The 24,358-nt window shown below is 40.4% G+C and overlaps 1 protein-coding gene across 1 annotated transcript; it reads right to left on the bottom strand.

Annotated features, from left to right (window-relative positions):
- Positions 1-974: 974 nt before the first annotated feature.
- LOC18443624 (B-type cell cycle switch protein ccs52A) lies at positions 975-24,358 on the bottom strand. Its single transcript, XM_011628538.3, has 10 exons — positions 23,480-24,358; positions 22,876-22,998; positions 22,538-22,642; positions 20,029-20,208; positions 5,671-5,733; positions 5,276-5,470; positions 3,091-3,192; positions 2,913-2,975; positions 2,739-2,807; positions 975-1,591 (listed from the first exon to the last, which is right to left on the bottom strand). Exons 1-10 carry the CDS (start codon positions 24,119-24,121, stop codon positions 1,538-1,540), a joined length of 1,596 nt encoding a protein of 531 aa, XP_011626840.1. The 5' UTR covers positions 24,122-24,358; the 3' UTR covers positions 975-1,537.

The following is a 24,358-nucleotide window of genomic DNA, read 5'->3' as shown; positions in this document are numbered from 1 at the left end:
AAACATATTCCATGCTAAAAAAAAGTGCATTTTTCTGTCGGTTTATAGGATTTCTAAATATTTTTTCAAAATAAAATCAAAATTAAAGAAAATAATACATGATCTAGCTATTTGTTAGCAAATCAATGCCAGATCTAGGTTAATTGAGACCTAGATAAACATAGATATAGATTATTTTGAAAAACAAAAGAAGAAATATTTTATAGTTTTATAGTGAAAAAAAACAGATTCATTGAAATTAAACAATGCAGAAGAACTTACCTATTATGTACTTCTTGAGACTCTCCAAAATCGAACTCCTAAAACATCTTTTGGTGTTAAGCTACTTTTAAACCCCAAATTTGAAAATCAAATTCTTTCAAATCTGTAAAACTAACCCAAAATTTGAAAATGAAATTCTTTCAAATCTGTAAACTTTATCTATCTTTTCCCAAATTGTTTGAACTTGTTTATGGACCACATCGATTAGTGGCAAACAATCCACTGGTTGAAATTTCTAGTAGGCCCAAAATGGTTTTTAAAGCTCCTTTTTTGTTTCGAACGAATTCAATTTTTCCTTTGGAGTACACACATCAAAATACTTCCATTAAAGTTTTTTCAAGAGAAAAAAACTCTCATGTGACTGGGTATGATAATTTTTTCATACCAATGGATCCAAGCACATTTTTTTCACACCAATTGACGGTCATTTGGTGTGAAAAAAATTCCACCCCAAATCATATGGGAGTTTTTTCACATGAAAATAGAACCAAAAGTGCCCTAAATTAAAAAAGGCAGCCTAGTCAAGAGGCAGTTAGCCATTCTGAACAACCTTTCAGGTGGCTGGACCAGAACAAGCTCAATACATAGGCTCACAAGCTGGTATTCCCAATAAAACTAGTAAGCAAAGAATATAAAGACAGCCAACCGCATATTCTAGTGGTTGACAACATGGTGGCATCCTGCCGAACTTTAATCACAAACGACAACATTCCTGGATTAATCATGGGACAGGCTCAAGCTTCATAAATGGAAAAGTTACATAAATATGATACAAAATTTTGTTTTTGACTGACCCAAGAGGGAAATAATTGGAAAAGACAAAAGAGGGCCATCGTGTTTTATGTATGGCAGTAACCTGTTGAACTCCACCCCACTTTGATATCTACATCTCGAAGAGAACTGTCAATATTACAATTAGCATGGATGCCCATTTAGCTGAAATCCTTGGAAGGATTAAGAAACCAAATCGTAGGTATGGTAGAGAAGATCCCTTTTCTTGGCCGCCATCAAGAAGCTGATGCAACTGGCTGCGTGGGTGTGTGTCAGTGAGAAAGAGAGCTCCAGGCAGTGGTCCTCTCGGGGTGGCGGGTGCCACAACGTGACATGTAGTGTCTCATCAAGGTCACCAGTTAGAGAGAGAGAGAGAGAGAGAGACTCAAATCAGTTGAATTGAAATGGAGGCACTCTTTTCTTCTGTTAATAATGGTTCTCTTTTCTTCTGTTAATGGTTTATGAGATTTTGGCCAAATTGGTTGACATGGGGCCAAACTTCTTGTTATCGGATATGTGTTCGTCCAAGAGACCGGGCTCCTATTTCACGGGAGGTATTCTGCAATGAAAGAGGTCGTTAGGGACAATATATAATATTGAAAATCCAATCTCATATATATATATATATATATATATATATATATATATATATATATATATATTGGAACACATGGAGGGGATAATACATTTTCAAGACAATTGGAAACAATGCCATAAATTGATTAATAAAACTTTGATACCAAAATATAAATCTTCAAAGGCTCTGAAAAGGATGACAGGAGTTCAAATTCTGAAAAGTGGCATGACAATTATGTTGTACTCTTCTTGTTTTTGACACGATATTTATGTTTGGACAAGATTCTCTGACTAAGAAGAGAAAATTCTGAACATCGTTTCCTTTGGGAGGTCACATTATGGAGAAACATATGATGCCATAGATTAGAATCAGGGTGTCTTTTCAAATAAAAAGATAGCAAGTGAAGCTTTTAAAGCAGATGAATACTCGTGCAATTTCTCAGTAATTGAAGGCGCATAGGTGGAACCTAGTTTTCCAACATATTTCTTATATCTATGTAATATGAACTGCAAATAGAAAATGTTCTACACCATTAATTAATCAAACAAAAGGTAATCCTGCCCCTGCTGGTATTGTAGGTATACTTCATGATGATAGTAGCAATGTTCTCATGATACTTTGAGGATCATGTAATCTGTGTACTGCCAATGAAGGTGAACTTAAGGCAGTAGTGCAAGGTTTTAAATGCATTCATCCACAGTACCAGAATATTATTGACGGAGATTTAGCAAATATTATCATTGGTGTACTGGTGTACAGCCTTTGATAAAATAAAACAACTTTTTAGCGATAGGGAAGTCGGTTTTGTGCATATAAATAGAGAAAGAAATAAGGCTAGAATGGTGTTCAGCAAGATGGTTTGATGGTTAACAAATTCAGGGTACACTTGTTTCACAAGCTTTGCAAGATTAACAAAATTTAAAATGAGCATTCAAAAAATGGAATTAATCGAACACTAAAATGACCAGATTCTTAATAAATTTGGGCTCTTTTGTCTTTTCCCTTTAACTAGAATGACCAGTCCATAAAACCAAAAATGTTCTTGAATCGTGTAGAGTATGTGATAATTTTCAGAGAAGTCAAGAATCTCGAATACATCTTTTCCTTGCTCTGATAAGGATGCACTTACCTGAGACTTAGGAGAAGGGAATACATTCCAAAACCGAAGTGTTTCATCTCCCGCACCTGTCACAATAGTCTGAACAAGAAGTTCGACGAGATCAACACACACATCAAACATATTTATGGTTGATTCAAACTTATATTGTTATTTATTCATCATTTCACCAAATTGATAACATACCTGCCCATCAGGCGATATGGCAAGATAAAGCACCCTCAATGTATGACCAGTCAGTGTGGCTAACTGTTTGTACAAATAAGGCAGCATACACTAATCAGCATCTTTTTTCGTATAGAAAGATGGACACACAAGAAAAACCAAAAAAAACTGAGAAAAGCATGGACAGTTAGTTTAGTACCTTTGACATGGTTGGATATCGCCACACAATTATCTGATTTTGAGAGTAACCATGAGTGCTAACAAGTTCATTCACATTCTTTGACCAAACAAGATTGCATACCTGCACAACATATTGGATGAGGGTTTATAATCAATGCTCGGCAGGCTCTTAAAACATCAGGTCTTTGGGTGGCAGTCACCAAAAAGGGAAATAAGATATTTGTAACTAGTCTGACCTTAAATGGGAAAATCATGACCCAACAATAATAACATCCGGAGGGAGACATGGATTATTCTTAAAGTTAAGTGAGCAGAATCTCTCTGATATATATATTTATGGACAGTATTTGTTGAAACTACAAATCTTAGTTTACACATTTGGACACATATATTGCATGAGCTGACTATTTGAAACGGGAAGCCGACAATATATAATTGCAAACTAAGTAAATATAAACAGAAGCCATAAAATACAAATGAGTAAACTGGGTTGAGAAGGGAGAGGGGTAAGTAGGCTATGAGAAATCCAAGATTTGACAATCACGTTTAATGAACAGTGGACACTCCAAATTTTTTTTTGGGAAATAAGAGTAGGCTTTGTCATTTTAATATCACCTTCAAGTCTTCTATTTCAAATATAAGAAGAAGCCAATTTAATCATTCACCGTTATAAGGAAAAGTATTACTCATGAGGAATTCTATAACTGAAAGCTACCTTTTGAGAACAACTGAGATCATACTGATTACATGTAATGGAACAAGCTGAGCTAAATGCATGGACCTGGGCCATCCAATGTCATACTAAGGGACCAATCCAGAAAGTTTCAAATTATGAATGATTAGCTTTGTCCAAATGTATTTGCATCTTTATTAATTGTAGACAATTGGGTCCTGTTTGGACGACCCCTTTTTTAGCCATAGCAACAAAACTGCCATTTCCTTTTCCCTAAGTCGGTTTCATGCCAGCTTGGCAAGCCACTATCCACAATGCAAGTTAAGGAATGGAACCCCGCTTATCGGTAAAAGACCCTGTCTTGGCCTTACAGATAAAATTTCTAACAAAAAACAATCCCTCTTTTGCCACTATTAACAAGAACTTGGATATTGTTCCATTTGATTATTAAAGAGTGCCTATTTTCACGACTGCCCATAAACACAACTGCACTTGAGGCTTAGAGCTACCGGGATGTGTAAAGAGCTACCAGGATGTGTAAAGTGGGGACTTGAGGTAAGAATCCATGAATCTACTTTTATAGGGAACAAAAAGGCAGAGGTGGTAGAGAAAGGTTCGAGAACAGAGCTTTAAAACTTGAACTCAGTAGGCAACTCGGCAAAAGACCAAGTCAACTCGCCAAGGCAAACAGTAAAGAAAAAAAAAATTAAAAGAGGTTTCCCAAATATTTTAGTGTAGAATTATAAAAGAGAGAGAATACATGTGTTAGGGAATCGAACCCACCTCAACACATAAGTGATCTGCAGTGCAACTGCATGGGAAGAGACCATCTATTGGTCGAATCAAATACACACACATATTAGGAAAAACTGGGACACATCCTGAATTTTCATTTTGAGAACTTCTCCATAGGACAAGTTGAGTTTATTCAGATGAATTTTTCCACCAAACGAGTTTTTATTCAGTAGTAAAGAATAACGAGTATATAAAGTCTTCCAGCTAGAAAATGCTTATAAGATGACCACGCCCAAGAAAAAGAGTTAGAACACAACTGCAACCCGCAATATTTTCTTCATAGAAATATAGGTATCTACTTATCAAAGCTTTCAACTATTGACCATATCTCTATACAGGGTAAATTGCACATGATAAAGCAAGCATCCAGAAACTCAACATAAATACACAATACCAAAGGGTTTTGCAATTTGGACTTTGCAATCACCACCCATACAGTAGAACACACAAAACCCTGGATGTCTAGGATTTTCACACATGTACATGGGTGCAAAAACATACGGGTGCAAAAACATACGGGTGCAACTAGTACTTCCAAAAATAAATAGGCAAGAAGAACCGGTAATAATTTCTATTGGTGCCCATATTGCTTCCACCCTCACCCAAAAAGCATAGGTGACAATACCAGACAAACAGTGTTTCTTTGTTTCCTACACAAATTCAGGTAGGAACAGCAAAACAACAGGTACCAATAGCAATTCCCAACTAAAAACGTGATAAAGTAGGAAACGTTTACCTGACTACCAGTGTCCATGCAACTTAGATGGGAATTGGAGGTCGTATTCCAGAAGCGTATGCATCGGTCTGCTGTGCCACCTCCAGAAGCCAAAAGCCCATGCATGTGAGGAGACCATGCAATGGCTTTCACAGCAGCTGTGTGCTCACTGAATTTTAGAACAGGTTGTGTTGAATGCTGATTCCAAACAAAAAGCTGTCCCCAAAATTGCATTACAATAAATGAAAGAAGAATATCAATTAAGATGACCAAGGAAATTGATTGCACCACAAATATCTCTCACTAGAATAGTAGACTATAAAGAAGAAACAAATTCAATTAAAATAAGCAACAAGCTTGACTTTAAAGAGTATATCTCTCTCTAGAATGGAGGAGAAATATAGAAGACCACTCACTCTATTATCATTTCCCCCTGATGCCAGTTCACGATTATCAAATGACCACTTGAGTCCACACACCTAGTAATCAAGAGCACCAGTTAGTTATCATGAAGTTCAAAATAGATAGTGAAACAAATGCAACATGAAAAGCTTACAAAACATTGAATTTTGTGAAATGCCTACACATTGATTAAGAATAAAATAAAGCAATAGCATAGAAATGCATATATTACACAACGAATGGCTGTAAAGAAAACCTGGAAAGAGCCTGTAGAAGGAAAAAATTATAACTATTCTTACAGAAAAGGGTGCAAGTGACAAGATTTTGATAGTATATTGACCAAGGCCAATAAGATTCTTCTAAGAAAAACAAAAGACGCTGGATCCTAGATCTCTCGGGCTCTGGCTCAAAAGGACAACGCCTAAACTTAGCTCTTCCAACACCCATGCCCCTCAGGTGTTGAGAAAGCAGCCAGGGGCCGCTTGAGCAACAGTCAACAGCTTTCGCTAGTCCGGAGGGAAGCGGGAATGTAATAATGCTGAAGCCAACGCACTTCATGTTTCTTTCAGTAATTTACAAAGATTATTTCATTTAATCATAAGGTAAAGCTATACAGGACATTGAACTTAGGCAATAAGTAAAACCTTATCAATCTTCGACAAACAAGTACTCCCTACTCACCCCCCATTTGCCCCTCCCAGAACATGATGAAAGAAACCAAAACACTTCTTATGGATCTTAAGTTGTGCTTTCAGGAATTCATGGGTCTACTCATTTTTGTTCTTTTTAATCTGTTAACTTTGTATTAAGTAAAAGAGCTGTACAATATACAACAAATATTTTCCTCAAGGGACAGAAGAAGGCCTTAGGCCATGTCAAAAAATGCTATACAACCCAGAAAACATCAGTAAAGCAAAAAGGAACTGAAACAAAGTCTTCTACGATATGGCTTGGGAAGCGCCCTCCTTAGCCAGTGCGTCGGCCACATGATTGGCCCCCCGCCAGGTATGACTCCAAAAGACCTAAATACGATTGCAGATGTCAAAAATCTCATCAAAAATAGTAATGAGCCTCCAAGTGGGGGTGGCCTCGCATGAGGCCTAGGAGCTGACATTTTTAGAGTCACCCTCTACAACCAAGACTGTGCTCCAAGAGGAATAGAAAGATTCGAGGCCTTCCAAAAGTGCTCGGACTTCTGTCGTGGTGGAGTCTGCAAGACCCATGGGGCAGGTATAGGATAAGAGAGTGACACCATCAAGGTCCCTAAAGATGCCCCCTTTACCAGCTGGATCCAGGTTGCTGTGGGAGCAGCCGTCAAAATTAAGTTTGGTTTGGCCAGGATTAGGGGGCCTCCAAAGGAACGAGCGGGGGACGGGTCTGGGATTGTAGTAAAGCATAATACACTAGGGTCTACTCATTGTTGAAGGGGATTCCTGGAATGTCTTTCGGTGGACCCATGGACATGACCATTCCCGTGGAGGATTGCTGACATCATGGACAAGATCCTCAATCTATGCTAAACTGATCGCATTCAACATCGCGAAAGATGTTGCACATGTTGGAATGTAAGCCTGGTCATTTTGTAGAGCTGGGTCGCCCTCCTCAGTGACTCTCCTCCCCCTTCCCCAAAACCTAACAAGCACAACTATCATTGTCAGCTCCAAGGTTCCTCGTTGGAAGAACAACATGTAATGAGTTCTCCCTCCTTTTGTATGTTATCTCTCAAGTCTCAACTAAATAAAGAGAAGACCCTCTAAGGATAGTGGCTAAGCAATCATTGAGCATCCCCCTCCCCCTCCCCCAAATCCATCTCCCTCCCTTCCTACCTTCCTCCCTCCCTAAAACCACCAAGCACAGCTATTGCAGATCCAAGGTTCCTCTTGGAAGAACACCATGTAATGGCCATCCTTTTGTGTGCTCTCTCTCCCCCTCCCTCAGAAGACTTTCTAAGGACAGTGGCTAAGCAATCATTGAGCAGCCCCCTCCCTCACTCCTTCCCCACAGCTATCGTTGTCAGTTCCAAGGTTCCTCTTGGAAGAACAACATGTAATGGGTTCTCCTCCTTCCCTCCCTCCCTCCCTCCCTCAAACACATTATCTGTGGCCAATGTTTGGACTCAGACCATTGGCTAGGCCATCCATGTAGAATTCATCATTCTTGTATTTAGTCAATACATGGAATTGTGAATGTCCAAAAGCGAATAATTTGATGGAAGCCAAGGCATGTATGTCATGTTTAAATTTGGTAGTTGTTTTTTACCCTGAACTCAGTTATTGGTAAAGTGAAGAGGGACACACAAAAATGCACACACATATGTGGGCAAACGCGCGCGTGCGCACACAGAGAAAGGAAGAGGGAGGAAATCCGGAAAACACGTGTACAATTGATTGCCAACCACAATAGATGTTTGAGAAATTAATCATGGTATGATACATTGCCCACATTTCCTAGATGTAATGTCATAAATAACTTCTGAGCTTTTCTCATGTTCTGACTCATAATGTAGGACTAGGAATCTAGAAACATGGTTTTATCTACTAAACTCTTGATCATGCAAATATAGAAAAAATAAAGATACATTAAGGAGCTGAAGATCTTTTAACCCTCATATTAGTACTGTGATGAGTAAAGAAAGGCCTGGGATACATGATAAGTACAGGAATAAAGGATAGAACTGTATGGGGGTATAGTGTTTATTCTATTAAACTTATGTATAACCATGAATGAGGTATTGAGGAGAAATTCCCATTTTAGTTACCAAGGCTGAAAGAGGCTTAACAATTGCTGTGAAGGATTTCAAATCAGAAGCTTTGCTCTGGCTAATATGTGTGTGCTTTGCATGGAGGAGGAATACATTAATCAAATTCTAGTTCATTGTAGCATCAGCTTAACTCCGCCATGGCTAGACCCAAGCCTAGAGATATCGTAAAATTTTGCCACATCTTTTCATGAGTCCTGAAGTCTGCCTGAGGGTATGGCCCTTAATAGAGCAGAATGGCGGCACAAGATTCGTGTAGCCAACCCCAAATAGTTGGGATAAGGCCCAGAAGATGGTGATATTGATAACTGTAGCATCAGCTTCACGCATGATGAATGTTTTTAATGCTCCCTTTTTCATGTTAATGCATAGTTACCGGGATTGGGAGCGAGGTCAGATCCTAGTTCATGATTGGGACAGTGGGATCGAGAGATGCAACGAAGTTAAGTGGGAAAGGGGTTGAGATTCGTATCTTGTGAGTTAAAGGGATGTGATCTCGATATGAAGGGAGCGCGATCCTTTTTTTTTTTTTTTTATGTAAAGGTTAACTTGTATTGAAAGAGGAAAAACTGTAAATACAAAAAACTAATCAGAAAAGACGGCAACCCACAAGTTGGATGCTCAGAAATACAAACAGATGCAGAACTATAGAGATTAGAAAAGATTGAGCAGAAAGAGGGAGAGTGAGGGTTGAGAAGATAGAGAAGAGATAGAATTAATCTAAGGATCTAACACAAAAAGAACAATATATGAAACAATGTGGGGAGGTGGTCTCAGTATACTTCTAATCTTCACAGGTCCATGTAATGACTAGGGGAGCTTTTTTCGGCCTTCTTGTTGTCCCCTGGGGTCCAAAGTTTGAGATTGACCAGTTGCCGAAGTGTCTCTTAAGTATTGACGGGTGCTTCGATTGATTTACAGTGCTTCGTCTAACAGCTCTACCCTGGCGGGTAGATAAATTAAAGGACACTACTGGCAAGGAAAGTCCCAAAAAAGTGTAAACGTGATTTATGTACCTAAGAGAATGGTAAAAGTACCAAAAACAGAACACGGATATAAAGAACTCTCACTTTTTTTCTTTTTTTTTGTTCTTTTTTTGCCTTTCTTTTTCTCACCAGACCTTTAAAACCCCAGACCCTTTTTTTTTTTTTTTGGGGGGGGGGAGAGAGGCCAAAGACAAAATAGAAATAGCAGTTAAGATGAGAAGAAAACAAGAAAGAGGAATAGACAGTGAGAGAAAGAGGGAAAGAAGAAAAAAGGAAAAAGAAAGAGGATTTCAGTGGGCGAGAGATGAAAAAGAATCAGAGGTTTGGAGATGCAGCAGCACCAAGTGAGGCCCCTTCCTTTGCTAACCGAACAGCCTTTGTGTTTTCCTCTCTAAGAATGGGATTGAAAGAGACCTGTGGAAGTGAGCTGCACAGAAAGAAAATATGCTAAAAAATTGGAATGAGCCTCCAAGGAGGCTGCTTATGTTTGTGTAGCCCAAAGAACAATGTTTGTTGAGTCTGGCTCAACGATAAGCCCTTGATATGCTGTAGCCAACTGGCCCACCTTTTTGAGACCTGTTAAGAGGGGGCCGAAGCCTCTGCAAATGTGGAATCTTGGAAACCAATATATTCTGAGAAGGTCCATATGATAGACTTTGCATCCGTAAGTAAACCACCAGTTCCCGAGGGGCCAGGGTTTCCTAGCAAGGACCCATTTTTGTTCAGCTTAAGAAATCCTGAGGGAGGGGGGTGCCAGTTAGGTCTGGATCCGTGTGTCTGGGCTGATAGGTAAAGCAGGCTGTCCCAATTGTTTAGGAAGTGGGAAATAGACAAGTTGGCAAAACAGAGGATTGCTTTGGCCCATAAGGAAATGAGGGAAGTGAGAGTGAGGAGTGAAGACCAGAGGAGAAAGGAGATTTCACAGTGTATAAAGAGGTGAGGGATTGACTCCTCCTCTTGGAGGCAAAGAATGCACCTCTTGGGGAAGGAGAATCTCTTTTTTGAAGTTGGTTTAAAGTTAGAGTTTTGCCTTGGAGAAGGTCCCAAATGAAGGCCTGAACTTTGTGTAGTATTGGTAGGGACCAGGTTTGGTTAAGCAAAGGCTTGGGGATCTGGTTCAAGAGGAGAGAAGAATAGAAAGAAGAGACTGCGAAGGAGCCCGAATGGGGAAGGTGACCAGAGTAAAGAATCTGGTCGAAGAGGGCTGAAAAAGGAATGTAAGATCAGAAGGAGAGACGTGAAAGAATTAGATTCTTGGTCAGAAAGATGACGCCTAAAAATGGGTGCCCAAATCAGATTATCACCTGAGAATGTGGCGTAATCAGAAACCAGAGCCTCTTGGTGGCAGGCCACCAGGAAGAGAGTGGGGAATTTTATAGAGAGTGGAGTGCGACCAATCCAGAGATCAGTCCAGAATTTAATTCTGAGACCATTTCCAAGTCGAAATCTGATTTGATTAAGGAAAGGCGTTCTGGTGGAGGATATGCACTTCCATGCCCCAGAACATCTGTGTGAGGGTGATCTAGGAAGCCAATCTCCATTATTCATTCCATATTTTGCAAGAATAACTTGTTTCCAAAGTAGGGGCTGAGGGGAGAACTTCCACCACCATTTCCCATGTAAGGCAAGGTTCATGGTTCTACGGTTTTTAATTCCTAGAACTCCAAATTTCTTAAGGGAGCAGACCAAGTCCCAGGCGACCAGGTAAATTTTCCTGATATCGCCCACACCTGACCACAGAAAATCTCTCATCAAATTTTCCAAGTGCTGGATAACCAAGATGGGGATTTTATAAAGAGGCATGAAGTAGGTTGGGATGCTAGCTAGGGTGGCTCTGATAAGAGTGATTCTTCCCCCAAAAGAAAGGAAGCAACCTTTCCAAGAGGTAAATTTCCAGGTGAATCTCTCAATGAGATTATCCAAGAGGTAAATTTCTAGGTTTGCCTAAGCATAGGGGGAGAGCTAAGTATGAAGAGGGGAGGGATTCAAAGGCACAACCTAGACGTTGGGCTAGGCTCATCAGTTCTGCATTATCAACTAGGATGCCAAGCATTTTGGTCTTAGTTAGATTTACTTTCATCCCTGTGAGTAGTTCAAATGTTCTCAAGAACCTCCAAAGTCAGTCGACTTGGGTAGGGTTGGCCTCACAGAAGATAGGGTTGGCCTCATAGAAGATAAGGGTATCATCTGCATAGACAAGAAGGGAGATTGTAGGGCCAAAGGGAGATGTTTAGAAACCAGACAGAGAGCCACTGTCATAGAGTTTTGTTAAGGTTTGGGTGAAGAGTTTCCCAATAAAGGTGGAGAGGAAAGGTGACGGCAGATCCCCCTGCCTGAGCCCTCTTTGGGCCTGGAAGAAACCTTCAGGCAAACTGTTAATGAGTATGGAAAAGGCAGGGCTAGAGATGCATCCTAAGATCCAGTTTCTCCAGTTGGGACCAAACCCCATACGAGCTTGAATGGAGTCAAGGGGCTCCCAGTCCACCCTGTCATAGGCCTTTTCCCAATCCAACTTTATTATGAGACCTTTACGACCTGTTAGAGATCTGGAGTGGATGCCCTCGTGGGCAGTTAGGGCTCCATCAAGGATTTGTCTGTTGGCTACAAAAGCAGACTGAGTTGGGGAAATGACTTTGGAAACAACCTCTTGGAGCCTGGATGCTAAGACCTTAGCCAGGATCTTATAGGAAGAGTTAAGAAGACTAATTGGATGGAAATCCGTCATCCTATGTGCTCCCTCAATTTTGGGGATCAAGGCTAGAAAGGTACAATTGAGTGCAGAGTTGAGCCTGTCTCTAATGAAAAATTCTTCAAAAAGAGCTAAGAGGTCTGGAAATGTGGTGTCCCAGAAAGATTGGAAGATAGCAATGGGGAAGTCGTATGGACCTAGAGCCTTATCTTTAGGGAGATCAAATGCCGCTTTCCTGATTTCCTCCAAGGAGAAAGGGCGTTCAAGACTAGCAGAGCCAGTAGGGGAGAGTGTTTGGAAAGCAATACTACCAAGGACAGGGCGGGAATGAGTTGGCTTGGAGTACAGATTCTTGAAAAATCTAATAAAGAGTCTGCTAATGTGTGCTGGCTGAGAAAAGGATTGAGTACCTACTGTGATTGCATTTCCCCTACGTCTAGAGCTAGCAGTTTTGTGAAAGAAAGCTGTGTTTCTGTCTCCTTCTTTGAGCCACTTAATCCTGGACCTCTGGTGCCAGAAAATTTATTTTCTTTAAAGTTTGAGCTAGGTCTATTTTGGCTTGAATCCTATCTCCTCTTTCTTGGGGGCGAGAAATCGAGATTCTTCCACTTCGTCCAAGCCAGAAATCAAGGTCGAAAAATTCCTAATAGGGATTCTAATGTTGGTGGGAAGATTCCTACTCCATTGTTTCATAGCAGCTTTAAGAAGTTGAAGTTTACGAGTGAGTCTAAAGCCAGTCCAACCGTCAACGGAGGAAGACTAGACAGAAAGAAAAAGGGGGAGGAAGGCGGGTCTTCCAACAATGGAGTTCTAGTCTAAAAGGCTTGTTAGGGATAAAAGCATGATTGGTATTTAACAAGATGAGGCTTATGGTCTGAAGAAGTAACCGGGAGCGAGTTCCTGGGAAAGCAGATTCCCATGCTTGGTTTACTAAGAATCTATCAATTTTGGTAAGAATGGGAATGGCTGCATGGTTGGACCAAGTGAAGGAAGCTCCCGAGAGGGAGATATCAATGAGGGGGACACCCTCAATGAAATCAAAGAATGCTCGCATTGATGAGTTGAGGCTACCTCCATTGGATTTTTCATGAGGCCACCTCACAGTATTGAAGTCAGCACCCATAATCTAAGGAATGGAGAGACAAGGGGAAAGGGAAGAGAGCTCCAGCCACATATTGGGTCTAAGAGTGGGGTTATCGGGACTGTAGACAAAGCATCTTTGAAAAAGAAAATTGTCCGATAAACGTCGGAAAGAGATGAAGACAGAAAAGTCGAGAGCTTGGGTGTGATACCCTTGGAGGATGCTTGGGTTCCAGTTGACCCAGGTACCTCCTGTTTGCAGCCCAAGCACAGGGGTTATGGCCCCAGATTTCCTTAATAGAAGGAAGCTCGGGGAAAGGACGTTTAGGCTCAATGAGAGCAAGGATTGTAGGGAAGTTTGAGTAGACAAGAGAGAGAACAACCATTCTCTTGGCGTGGCTCCCAAGTACTCTAATATTCCAGCAGAGGACCTTCATCAAGGAGAATTGGGGTGGCAGGAGGATTTCCTGGCGGATCTACTTTTGGTGGGGCTGAGGGGAAGGATAGAGGTGAGGGAGATCAGCTGGTCTGATGCTCGAGGGATGCCATAATTAATCCCAGATCGGAGCTTATCAACCTCCTTGGACTTTTTAGAGGATTTGGGAGGAGTTACCTGCGGGGCACCTGCATTAGCTCGGAGTTGGCCCGTACGGTCATCCACTTCTCCAGAAAAGGCAAGGCCAACATCAGTTATCATATCCGGCAGTAGAGGGGCTCCTCTATCCATTCTTTCCTGTTCGCTGGTGTCTACTAATATTGAGGATTAAATATTAGAATTAAAATCCGACTCTTGAAAGGAGTTACGAGGGGTAGGTGGGATCTGAGGATCAAAAGAGGAAAGTGGGAGAGGGTTATGATGGGGAGAAGGCTCAACCGACAGCTGAGAAATCAAAGGTGAAGGGGGAAAGAAATAATTTAGAGGAGGAATGCAAGGGGGGAGTTGGCCGCCAGTTGCTTGGTCTCCGTGTAAAGCAGACCTCATTTCTAGAGGCAGAGATTCTAGGTCGCCCAAATCAGGGTGATGGAGACTTGTGCCAGGTGGATTGGGGAGAGTGGTGGCATGGAGGCTAGAGGATAAAGGGTTGTCCGGGGAGAATTCTGAGCTTACAAAGTTGGGGGGAATGGGGGGGGAGAGAAGAGCCTGGATAAGGGGAGGGGAATCCTGGGCATTGGGCATGGGTTGAGTGTAGATCCGTGGTTGGTATATGAATGGGGCAGGGTTCCGAGACTGCTCGAGTTGGCGGAGGGTTAGGATGGCTGCCGGAATTTGCTTGGCAGTAATACCACCCTGGGTATGCAGGTTTCTGTTTTTCTCTTAGAGGCATGGGAGGGGAAGGGGGTGTACTGTATGGTTCCAAGGGGAGTGGGAGTCAAGGGGGAGTGCTTGATAGGGGATATGGGGAGTTGGTTGGAAAGGTCGGGGATTGGAGTGAAGGAACCAGGAAAGAACACCTAGATAGAGATGTTGGAGATTGGGGTTGATGTGATCCATTAACGGCAGTCCAAGAAACCGAGGATGGGGATGAGGGTGGGAGAAGAAAGAGATTATGGGATATTTGGGGAAGATCATTGGAGAGAGTGGGAGTAGTGCTAGGGTTCTCATGGGCATGGAGAGAAGGGGTAAGAGGCGGCTGAGTGCTGAGATCTGGCAAGTGGCTCGACGCATTGCGAATAGAGGGGGGCGATGGAGACAAAAGTGACTGATTGCTTAAATCTGGCAGATGGAGGGGCGCGTGGGGAATGGTGGGGGGCAAGGTGTGTAACACATGGGGAAAAGTGGGGAACGAGGTGTGCGATATCTATCCAGAAAAAGGTTGGGTGGAGGTCTGGGAGGAGGGGTTTTAGAGGCTGCAATTAATGTTGGGGATAGGGGAGCTCCAAATGGCGACACAGTTGAAGAGGGGACAATGCCATTATCCTTCCTCGGAAATGTGCTAGTGAGAAAGGAGGTAAAAGGGCGGGAAGATGAGACTGACTTGGGCGGCTTGCTGGAGATTGGGTTGCTAGGGGGCTCCAAGGAGCGACCTGCATTTAAAGCAGGTGGCCGGGAGTAACAGATATCGTAGTATGCGTGGGAGTAGGTGGGGAGATGTGAACGGTTGGATGAAGAAGAAGGTTTGGAGGAAGAATGGTGACGCATGTGAGCCGTCACCTTGATGGGAGCCTTACCCTTGTCTTTGATTTGATGGGGATCTCGAGGAGATGAGGGGGGAGGGCAACAAAGCATAGTTCGGGTTGATTATGGTCCTGAGTGCTTTGGGAATTCAAGATGGAAGTCCCCAGAGTATGGTGGGGTGGTAGAGACTTACTGTGATCCTATGGATTGTTGGAGACTTTGGGTGTGGAAGCCAAAGAGAAAAGGAGTGCATTGTTCCTACGGTGGACCACAGTCCAACCATCGTGGTCAGGCTCAGGTTGAGCATGGCGGGTTTGGCCCTGAACAGAAATTCAGACACTGTAGGAGAAACTGTTGTTATGAAGGACGAGGGAAGATGGAATGAGATTTACCTAGACAGTAGCAATAAGGACAAACTTTCCCAAAGGTAGGGATCCCAAGGATTTCCAGTGAACCGACAAGAATTGGCCGCAAATGATAAACTATATGGGCCGCAAATGATAAACTATATGGGATCGAGGTCCATCCAGCTTAAAATTGACGCTCCCAAGAGGACTTAACTAGGGTACTCTAGCTCGAGAACGAAGTCTATTGAACAATATGATTAAGGGCACGTTCGGCATGTGAAAATATTTCCCAAGACATTTTCATGTGAAAAAAATTCGCTCATGTGTTTAGGTGCGGGAGTATTTTCACACCAATTGGCCCCAGTGCATCTTTTCACACCAACTAGCAACAACTAATTGGTGTGAAATATTCACCCACCTAACCACAAGAGGGGATTTTTCACGTGAAAATATTTCCCCGACCAAATGTGCCCTAAAGCTTTTTCTGAATTTAAAAACAATTATTATATACAAAGAATCTTCTTTTTAAAAATATTTTTTTTAATTTTTGTCATCATTGGAGTGTGTTTCATAAGTGCGAAGTGGAACTAGAAACCCAAAAATGAGAATTCAAATTTCAGTCCTCAAGCATCAAAGAAGATCTAGTGTTCGATGAAAATGTTAGTGATCCAGATATAACAACCAAATATGCTAGTGATCCACGCTCCCATTGTAAAACGAATCTCGAAATGTGCTGGAAATCTTCGATACCAATGTAAAAGAAACTCAATTGTGGAGGCTTGATTCCGCTTACTCATGGACCGATGATTTGGATAAGAGGGATCCAGATCTAATTAAGCAGGGATCTAGATCCTGAATTTTGTGGATCAAGGTCCCTAAAGACAAAAAACGTCTAGAATCGAGATCCCTTGTCCCGAAGTGGAAGATCGAGCTTTTGGAGCTGGAGCGACCATCTTCTTGGGAGATCCCTATAACTATGTGTTAATGCAAGGTGTAAAAGGACAAACCTACCTTGGGCTAAAATGAAGATCATTGAAGAGAAGCAATAAGGACATGATCACTTGAGTTTTACAAAGAACAGATTCCCCAAGAACTCTACATATAGAAGTGCAATTAGCTTGGTTGACTTTCTTGCAAGAACATCCATGTAAGAGGAACAAGAAGCAGTATGGCATCGTTGCCCTAGAAGGACCCAATTAAACCTCATTTCTGGTTTGCCAAAGATAAGAAAGAATCAGCCAGACTTTAGAAAAGTAAAAAGAGGGGGGGGAGGTAGTCATACAGGATGAAGGCTGTGAAATTTGAAACTGGAACATTTGACCACAGGGAATTGAGGATTCTGTATGGTTCAAAGCTAATGCAACAATTTCATGGAGTAGATTATGGAAGAATTATAGCCAATCCCAAATAATTGGGATAAGGCTTGGACAATGATGGTGATGAGATTATCGAAGAATTATACAGAGACAGCAATCACTATGTAGGGACAACAACATAACTTGAACACTCATGTCCATGGTTCAACACATGTCAACATGCAATGACACATGTGTTTGACACTTTTAGAACTTGGAAATCGTGCTCACCTTATTTTTTGAAATGTTATTCATAGATCACTTAAAACTCTCCCTCCCTCCTCTTACAACAAACCTACAGACGTATCTGAAGGGCCATTATTGGGTTGGTTTCTGACACGAATGTTTGCCCAGATACGTTACAATCTCCTTCAAATATGTTATTGTCCCAGACATGCATATATAAAAATCACAAAGGGCTTACACAAAGTTACTAAGAAATCTCTAATTGGGAAAAGCAACCGATTTCAAGCTACAGACTAACCAAAGAAGGCTAATTGGTTTGTCATAGTAGTGTCGTGTTCTTGTTCTATCATAATGTTGCACCAAACTTAAGTGTGTTACCTAAGTGGAGAAGTATTTGTGCCATTTAACCTATAACCTAGCAAGTCATTCTCAAAAAAAAAAACCTATAACCTAGAAAACTCAAGGTTACAAATATGGGCTACATAGGTCACCCTTCAACTATTCAAGCATAAGGACCTCACTACAAACACTTAAAGGGAACAGCAGTAGTAAATATTCTAAAGAAAAACTAAAAAGAAAAAAGAAAAAAAAGATAGAAATGAAATCAACAGTAGATCACTTTGTGTCATTTACATGTTCATGTGATAAATGGTGATCTCGTAAATAATGCACATGTTGATTTGTGTCTCTGCTTGATGAAATAGACGACCCAAATAATCATGGAGTAGATTATGGAAGAATCATGGAGTGGATTATGGAAGAAATATAGCCGACTCCAAATATTGGGATAAGGCTTGGATAATGATGATGAGATTATCGAAGAATTATACAGAGACAGCAATCACTATGGACGGACAGCATAACTTGAACACTCATGTCCATGGTTCTTAACACATGTCAACATGCAATGACACGCGTGTTTGACACTTTTAGAACTTGGAAATCGTGCTCACCTTATTTTTTGAAATGCCATTCATAGATCACTTAAAGTTACTTAAAAATCTCCCTCCCTCCGTTCACAACTAACCTACAGACGTATCTGAAGGGCCATTATTGGGTTCTGTCAAGTCCTTCAAATACGTTATTGGCCCAGACAAGCAAATATAAAATTCACAATAGGCATACATAAAGTTATTAAGAAATCTCTAATTGGGAAAAGCAACTGATTTAAAGCAACAGACTAAACAAAAGAAGGCTAATTGGTTTGTGTCATGTTCTTGTTCTATCATAATTTTGTACCACACTTAAGCATGTTACTTAGGGGGAGAAGTATTGGTGCCATTTAACCTGTAACCTAGAAAACTCTAGGCTACAAATATGGGCTTCATAGGTCACCCTTCAAGTATTCAAGCATAAAGACCCCACTACAAACACTTAAAGGGAAAAGCAATAGTAAATATGCAAAAGGAAAATTAAAAAGAAAAAAGAAGGAAAAGATAGAAATGATAACAACAGTAGATCACTTTGTGTCATTTACATGTTCATGTGATAAATGGTGATCTAGTAAATAATGCACATGTTGATATGTGTATTTGTTTAATGAAATAGATGCATCTTTAAATGGTAAAAGATGCAGGCCATGTTGGAATGAGTTGGACCATAGAGACATTGATCATTGCAATTGAGAGGTTAGAATAAAAAGAGGGAAGGCACAAAGAAAGCCCTTTACAAATAAGGCATTTCTCACCCACATGTGAGGTTTTTTTTCCAGGCAGGCAACAAGAAATACCCACTTAAAGATAACCCAAGCAGGCAACTTTTTGCCATCTTCCCTTTTGTCCAGGCCCCCATTATAGCAGATTTGCTAGCTAATGGGGAAACCAGTGTTTGAACTCCAACTACTTACGGGTACCATCATGTTTGAAGTTAGTAGGAATTTGTTTATAGTTACCAAGAACCTAAACAGTGAAGTTGTTTCCTCATGGGGTAACATAATTAAAAGCATTAAACCTAAATGATAGGAACTACTAAAAAAATCATAACTAATAAATGGCAAAATATTCCCCTCATGGGCATCGATAAAAAAAATAAAAAGTAAAAGATAAAAAATGAAATAAGGGATACAGATGAAGTTCCAATTTCACATCCTGGCATTAAGGGAACTTCATTCAAAAAGTAAGCTCGAGACTCATACTTACCAAGCACGCCCTCCAAATTGAAATAAGACAAAACAAAATCTTATTAATATGCTGTAAGTTTAAAAAAATAATATTATACAGGATTTCAAAGGCCACACTTTGTTTGAATGAGGCCACAATTTGTTTGAATATCGTTTTTGGAGTAGAATGATAATGCTGACCACATCTTAGTCTCAATTATAAATAGCCGAATACAGAAAATGTAATTTGAAACTTCATCTTCACTTATTAAGATACAATAGACGCCTTTGAACCCTTCATGTTGCCTATCTATCTAGCACTGAATTTACTGAAAAGAACAATGCAACATATCTTCATAGTTTCGACAACAAAATGCACACAACTGTTTATTTAGACAGGAATGAGGCTAAGAATACAAACATTTGCAAAAATTATGATGATGGAGACATAGCCATGATCACATCCCCAACCCACCCCACAGATACAAGCACAAATACATGCAGAACAGATAGTATCTATCAATCTATCCATCTATCCATCTATACAGACACACACATGCGCGGACATGCACACACACGCGCACGCACATACACATACACATACACGCACAACTATGTAGACAGCATCATAACCAATGATCATTATATTTCAAAGGATATTCATATATTTCTTTATTTGCAATAAAAAGTAAGGATTGCAGAAGCTGCTTGCACAAGCATAATACTTCTTAGGGGCAAAAATGCAGAGCATAGTTACCTCTGACTTGTGACCAGTGAGTTTGCTCACAAAATCTTCTTGAGCCCGTATATCACGTTGGAAAATAGTCTTATCTCGACTTCCTGATGATAATAAGGATGAACTCCAAGCCAAGGCTCCAACTCTAAAGCGATGTCCCTCCATGGTCCTTACCTTTTTACAACGAGTTGCATCCCAAATCTACACGAAGGAGACCATTCTAGTATTTAGTCAACAGATCTAGATTGAGAAAAGCATCTAAATCAAATGCATCCATGATGAGTAATACAGCCTGTTCAAGTTATCCTTTCTACACTGGAGTAATATTAAATCTAGACAGCATGTTCAAGTTATCCTTTCTATACTGGATGTCTATTATATAACTTTACTTCCACGCACCCACTACGATCTGAAAGTCTTATTGCTATTGTATTGAATTTGTAGTAACATATGGAGTGTGTAGAATTTTCCGATGAGTCATTTTGAATATAATCTGCATAAATAATTTTAAGGGCAAAGTGCATCCTTTACTCGCCCCCAAATCAAAGTTTCAAAAAATACCTCAGCTCTAGAACACCTACCTGCATCCCCAAAATTTTCTACGTATCCTCCTTCCAAACTTCTCTATACTTTTTCCAAACCAGGTCAATTATTTTCTATCATAAAGTAACATAGTTTTTTCCTTAAACCAACCCTTACCCCCCCTTCCCCCATTCACTAACTCTGAGCTATTTCTCTTTGCAGGATAGTACATTCTTGTAGCTTTCTTAACAGTCAGAACTATATCTCTTAGCAGGATAGCTTCCTTAATCCTTCTCTTTCTATAAAAGGCCATCAATAAAGTAATACAAGAAGCATTTTGCAAGGGAACCAGAGTATTCCGGGCTATCTCAAAAACCAATTCTTGAGAATGGGTCATGAGCCTCTTTTGTTTCAAACTATTCGTTTATGGCCAGCTTCTTTGATATTCAATTTCAAAACCATTTCTGAAGCATTCGGTTGCAGGAATTCTTCATGTTTAGCCCTTTCTCTACTTTTAGAGGCGTACTCTAATGAACATAGTGTTCCACTGTTGCTTATTACACGTTTATATAACAATTAAAACTTCATCAAAAGATACTTGAGAAGCAATACTAATGAAATGCTTATATGAGAAGTAAAACTTAATCAAGAGAGATTTGACAAGCAGTTCTTAGAAGCCATACAACCATGAGACCATCTCAGGGAAATAGTAAACATGTCAACTTTGGAGAGATGAATTTTACAGTCAAACAATTCCTCTTCATATGAGAGGCCTGGTATATCCTGAAGTCAATATTTATGATACTCCAATCCAAGAACTTCAACATTGAATAAATCAACATATCCAAGGCATAAAGAGCATCTGCCATGAAGCTGACTTCCCACCACTTCCATAGTATCAAATCCAACCAAAGCTTTCAAGCCTAGAACCACAAAAGGCTTGGGCATGGGACCTTCATTTTCTTTTGCCAAGCCTCTTCCCGAGATAAGTGATAGGAATTGATGATAAAAGTATATCATAGTTTTTGTTATATAAATTATTATGGTGCTCCAAGCCAGGTCTGAAGTTGTATATAACAAAGTTAAGTTCCAGAACCTCTTTCAGTGCAAATGAAGAGACATCATAATCTTCTCTTCCAGATAATGTCACTTGAGACTTCTTTCATAGATAAAGATCCTTGATACTAATTAAGAACTCCACAAAATGGCTTCCATAACATGTACAATTTGAAAGTGCATCAATAAGGGGGTAAGCAGTGATGGACTACTAAAAATTAATCCCTGTGGCATTAACCAAAAATTGATGGCAGTAGTTCATCAATAAGTTCAAGAATCACAAGAGAAAAAGAAAAAGGTCCGTCTTGTTGGTTGCAGTCAATCATACTCCCCACAAAAATGTTCCTCTTCAGAAATATGACCTTTGCATATGTAGTTTGCTCACAGTTTTGTTTATATCCCATCTTAAACTAGCCGCCATCCATATCCATATTAAGGCTCTTAGTCATTTAGATGTTTATCAAGTTTCCTATTAACATCAACTCTGTTAAGCAATATAAATAGATATCTCAAAGCTCTCCCGCCTGCATATGTAGGATTGGTAATATCAATAATTAAGTAGTTTAAAAAGATAGACTAAACAGAAAATGATCATCAATTCTTTGTACCATGTATTGGCACAATTATTTGCCATGTTTCCGATTTCAAATGGACATTTTTACCACAATAGAAACTAGGATAGCTTTCCTGAAGAAGAAGAAATAATGGGCAGAAACTTTTAATAACTATATACACTTTGCAATCCTAGACCAGATAGACATCTGGTTAAATCAATACTATATAAAAGGGCTTCCCAGCTAAAGCAGACAAGCAAGCAATCTTTGACTGCAGCATTCAAGTTATCATACTTTAATATATTTTTATCTTGAGATTGGGTCCAGGTAAGAAACATTGTTCCATAACATTTAACTCTTTTATCTGTGGAAATGAAATAATTTGTGCAGAAAGTAACCTGAACTTCACCAAGATTTGTTCCAACAGCCAAGTAGGTCCCTCGCTGTGTCCATCCAACAGAACAAACACTGTCATCCACTCCTAAGTCACACAATTTTGTCACCTACAGGGTGAGAATATAAGAATTTGTTAGAGAAATTGATCATTTTATAAATAGCACAACCCAAATAATGACTTGATGTAGAAGCAATTAATAGGAGAAATCCAAAAACCAAAGTGATTATACCCATTTCTGACAAAAATATATTTCACACCGATTTATGTTGGGCAGTGCATATTAAACCTCTAAAATGAAGAAAATTGTTAATTCAAAGAATAAAAAAGAAACATAACCACCTTACTACTACTAGCGCTCCACAAGTAAACACATGTACCCAAACCTACTGCCAGTACATTATGCGACGACCAATCCACAAGGTTCAAATAGAAGTCGTCTTGCAAAGCAGGAGCATCCAGCACCTGTAAATAACCGAAATCAATAAACTCAATAGTAACCATAACCGAATTAGCTGCAACCCAATTTCTAAGAACCAAAAAGTGAGCATAAGATTCTAATTCACCAGGCCAAGCAAAGGGATAACTTAAGAGAACAAGGAGCCATCATATTGCAAATAAGAGATTCATACAAAACATCAACAAACAAAAACTGCAGTAACTAAAAACCTTCACACTCACAGAGAAAGCAGCTAAGTATGTTCCCAGAGCACCACTCGAACACATCAATTAATTAAACCCATGACAAGAATCAAGCCAATAACATCGACAATACAGCAAACAGGCAAACGATTATCATAAAAGCAAACAAAACCGTATGATAAGAGTCTCAAACAAAAGCAGCACAAAATCCAGTAACAGACTCAGGATAACGCCATGGTAGAGTAGAAATCTCCAGAAAACAAGCATACACGAATCCTGTTAAATGGGGGACCCAGAGAGAGACCTTATATGGCGATCGAGGGACCTTGCGAGGTGCCTTAGGAGGAGTTGAAACAATCCCAGACAATGCCCCATCAACTCCAACTGGTGAAAGCGAAAAAGGCGAATCAGTATACCCACTTCTCCTATGCTCTGTCTTGAACCTCAAAATATTTCTATTGGGTGGGCTCAAAGTCGAGTACTTTCCAGGCCCAAACCCAAATATCTTCTCTGGAGTTGCAGGCGAAATCACCCCCGAATCTCCTCCAAAGAGCACGCTCTTCAGCAAGTTTGAATAAACCCCCGAACCATCCTCCTTCCCTTCACCACCATTAGAGCTATGAGACGTCGAAGGAGAAGAAGATGATCGGTCGATAAGTGCAAAATTGGCAAGGTTCGAACCAGATCTGCTCGGTATAAACCGATCACTATATGTGACTCTCGACGAAGAAGGCGAGCTCAATCCATATGGGCTGGTGCTTAAGAAGCACAGGGAGCGACGAGCAGAGGGAAAAGAAGAGAACGAAGAAGACGAAGCAGGAGACGGAGTTTCAATGGACAGATTCGTTCTTGACATACCCGGCGGCAAATTCAGAGAAGGAGAAGGTCTCCTTGTTGATGATGCCTGATCTTCCATTGAAGATGGGTTTTCGTTGTCGATATCCATGGCTGCCTCGGGTTTTGTTGGGCGAGCCTTGAATCGAGAAACCCAGTTTTTCTTTCTCAATATCTTCCACACTTTTTCTCTCTAAACCCTTCTTCTGCCATTGAAGGTCTCTTCATTTTCTCTCCCATGAACAGGGAAGACCCTTGGCCTTGGCCTGGGTTTTGGACTGTGGGGGAAGAAAGAGAGGAAAGTGGTTGGATTAATTTGTCCGTCACAGAGTTGTTTTGGGTCACCAAA

This window comes from Amborella trichopoda, chromosome 5 (genome assembly GCF_054954075.1).
Source record: "Amborella trichopoda isolate Santa Cruz 75 chromosome 5, AtrichopodaSantaCruz75HAP2 v2.0, whole genome shotgun sequence".
NCBI classification, from domain to species: Eukaryota; Viridiplantae; Streptophyta; class Magnoliopsida; order Amborellales; family Amborellaceae; genus Amborella; species Amborella trichopoda.
The sequence above is the reverse complement of the archived record's forward strand: the minus strand, read 5'-3'. Positions and strand labels throughout refer to the sequence as shown.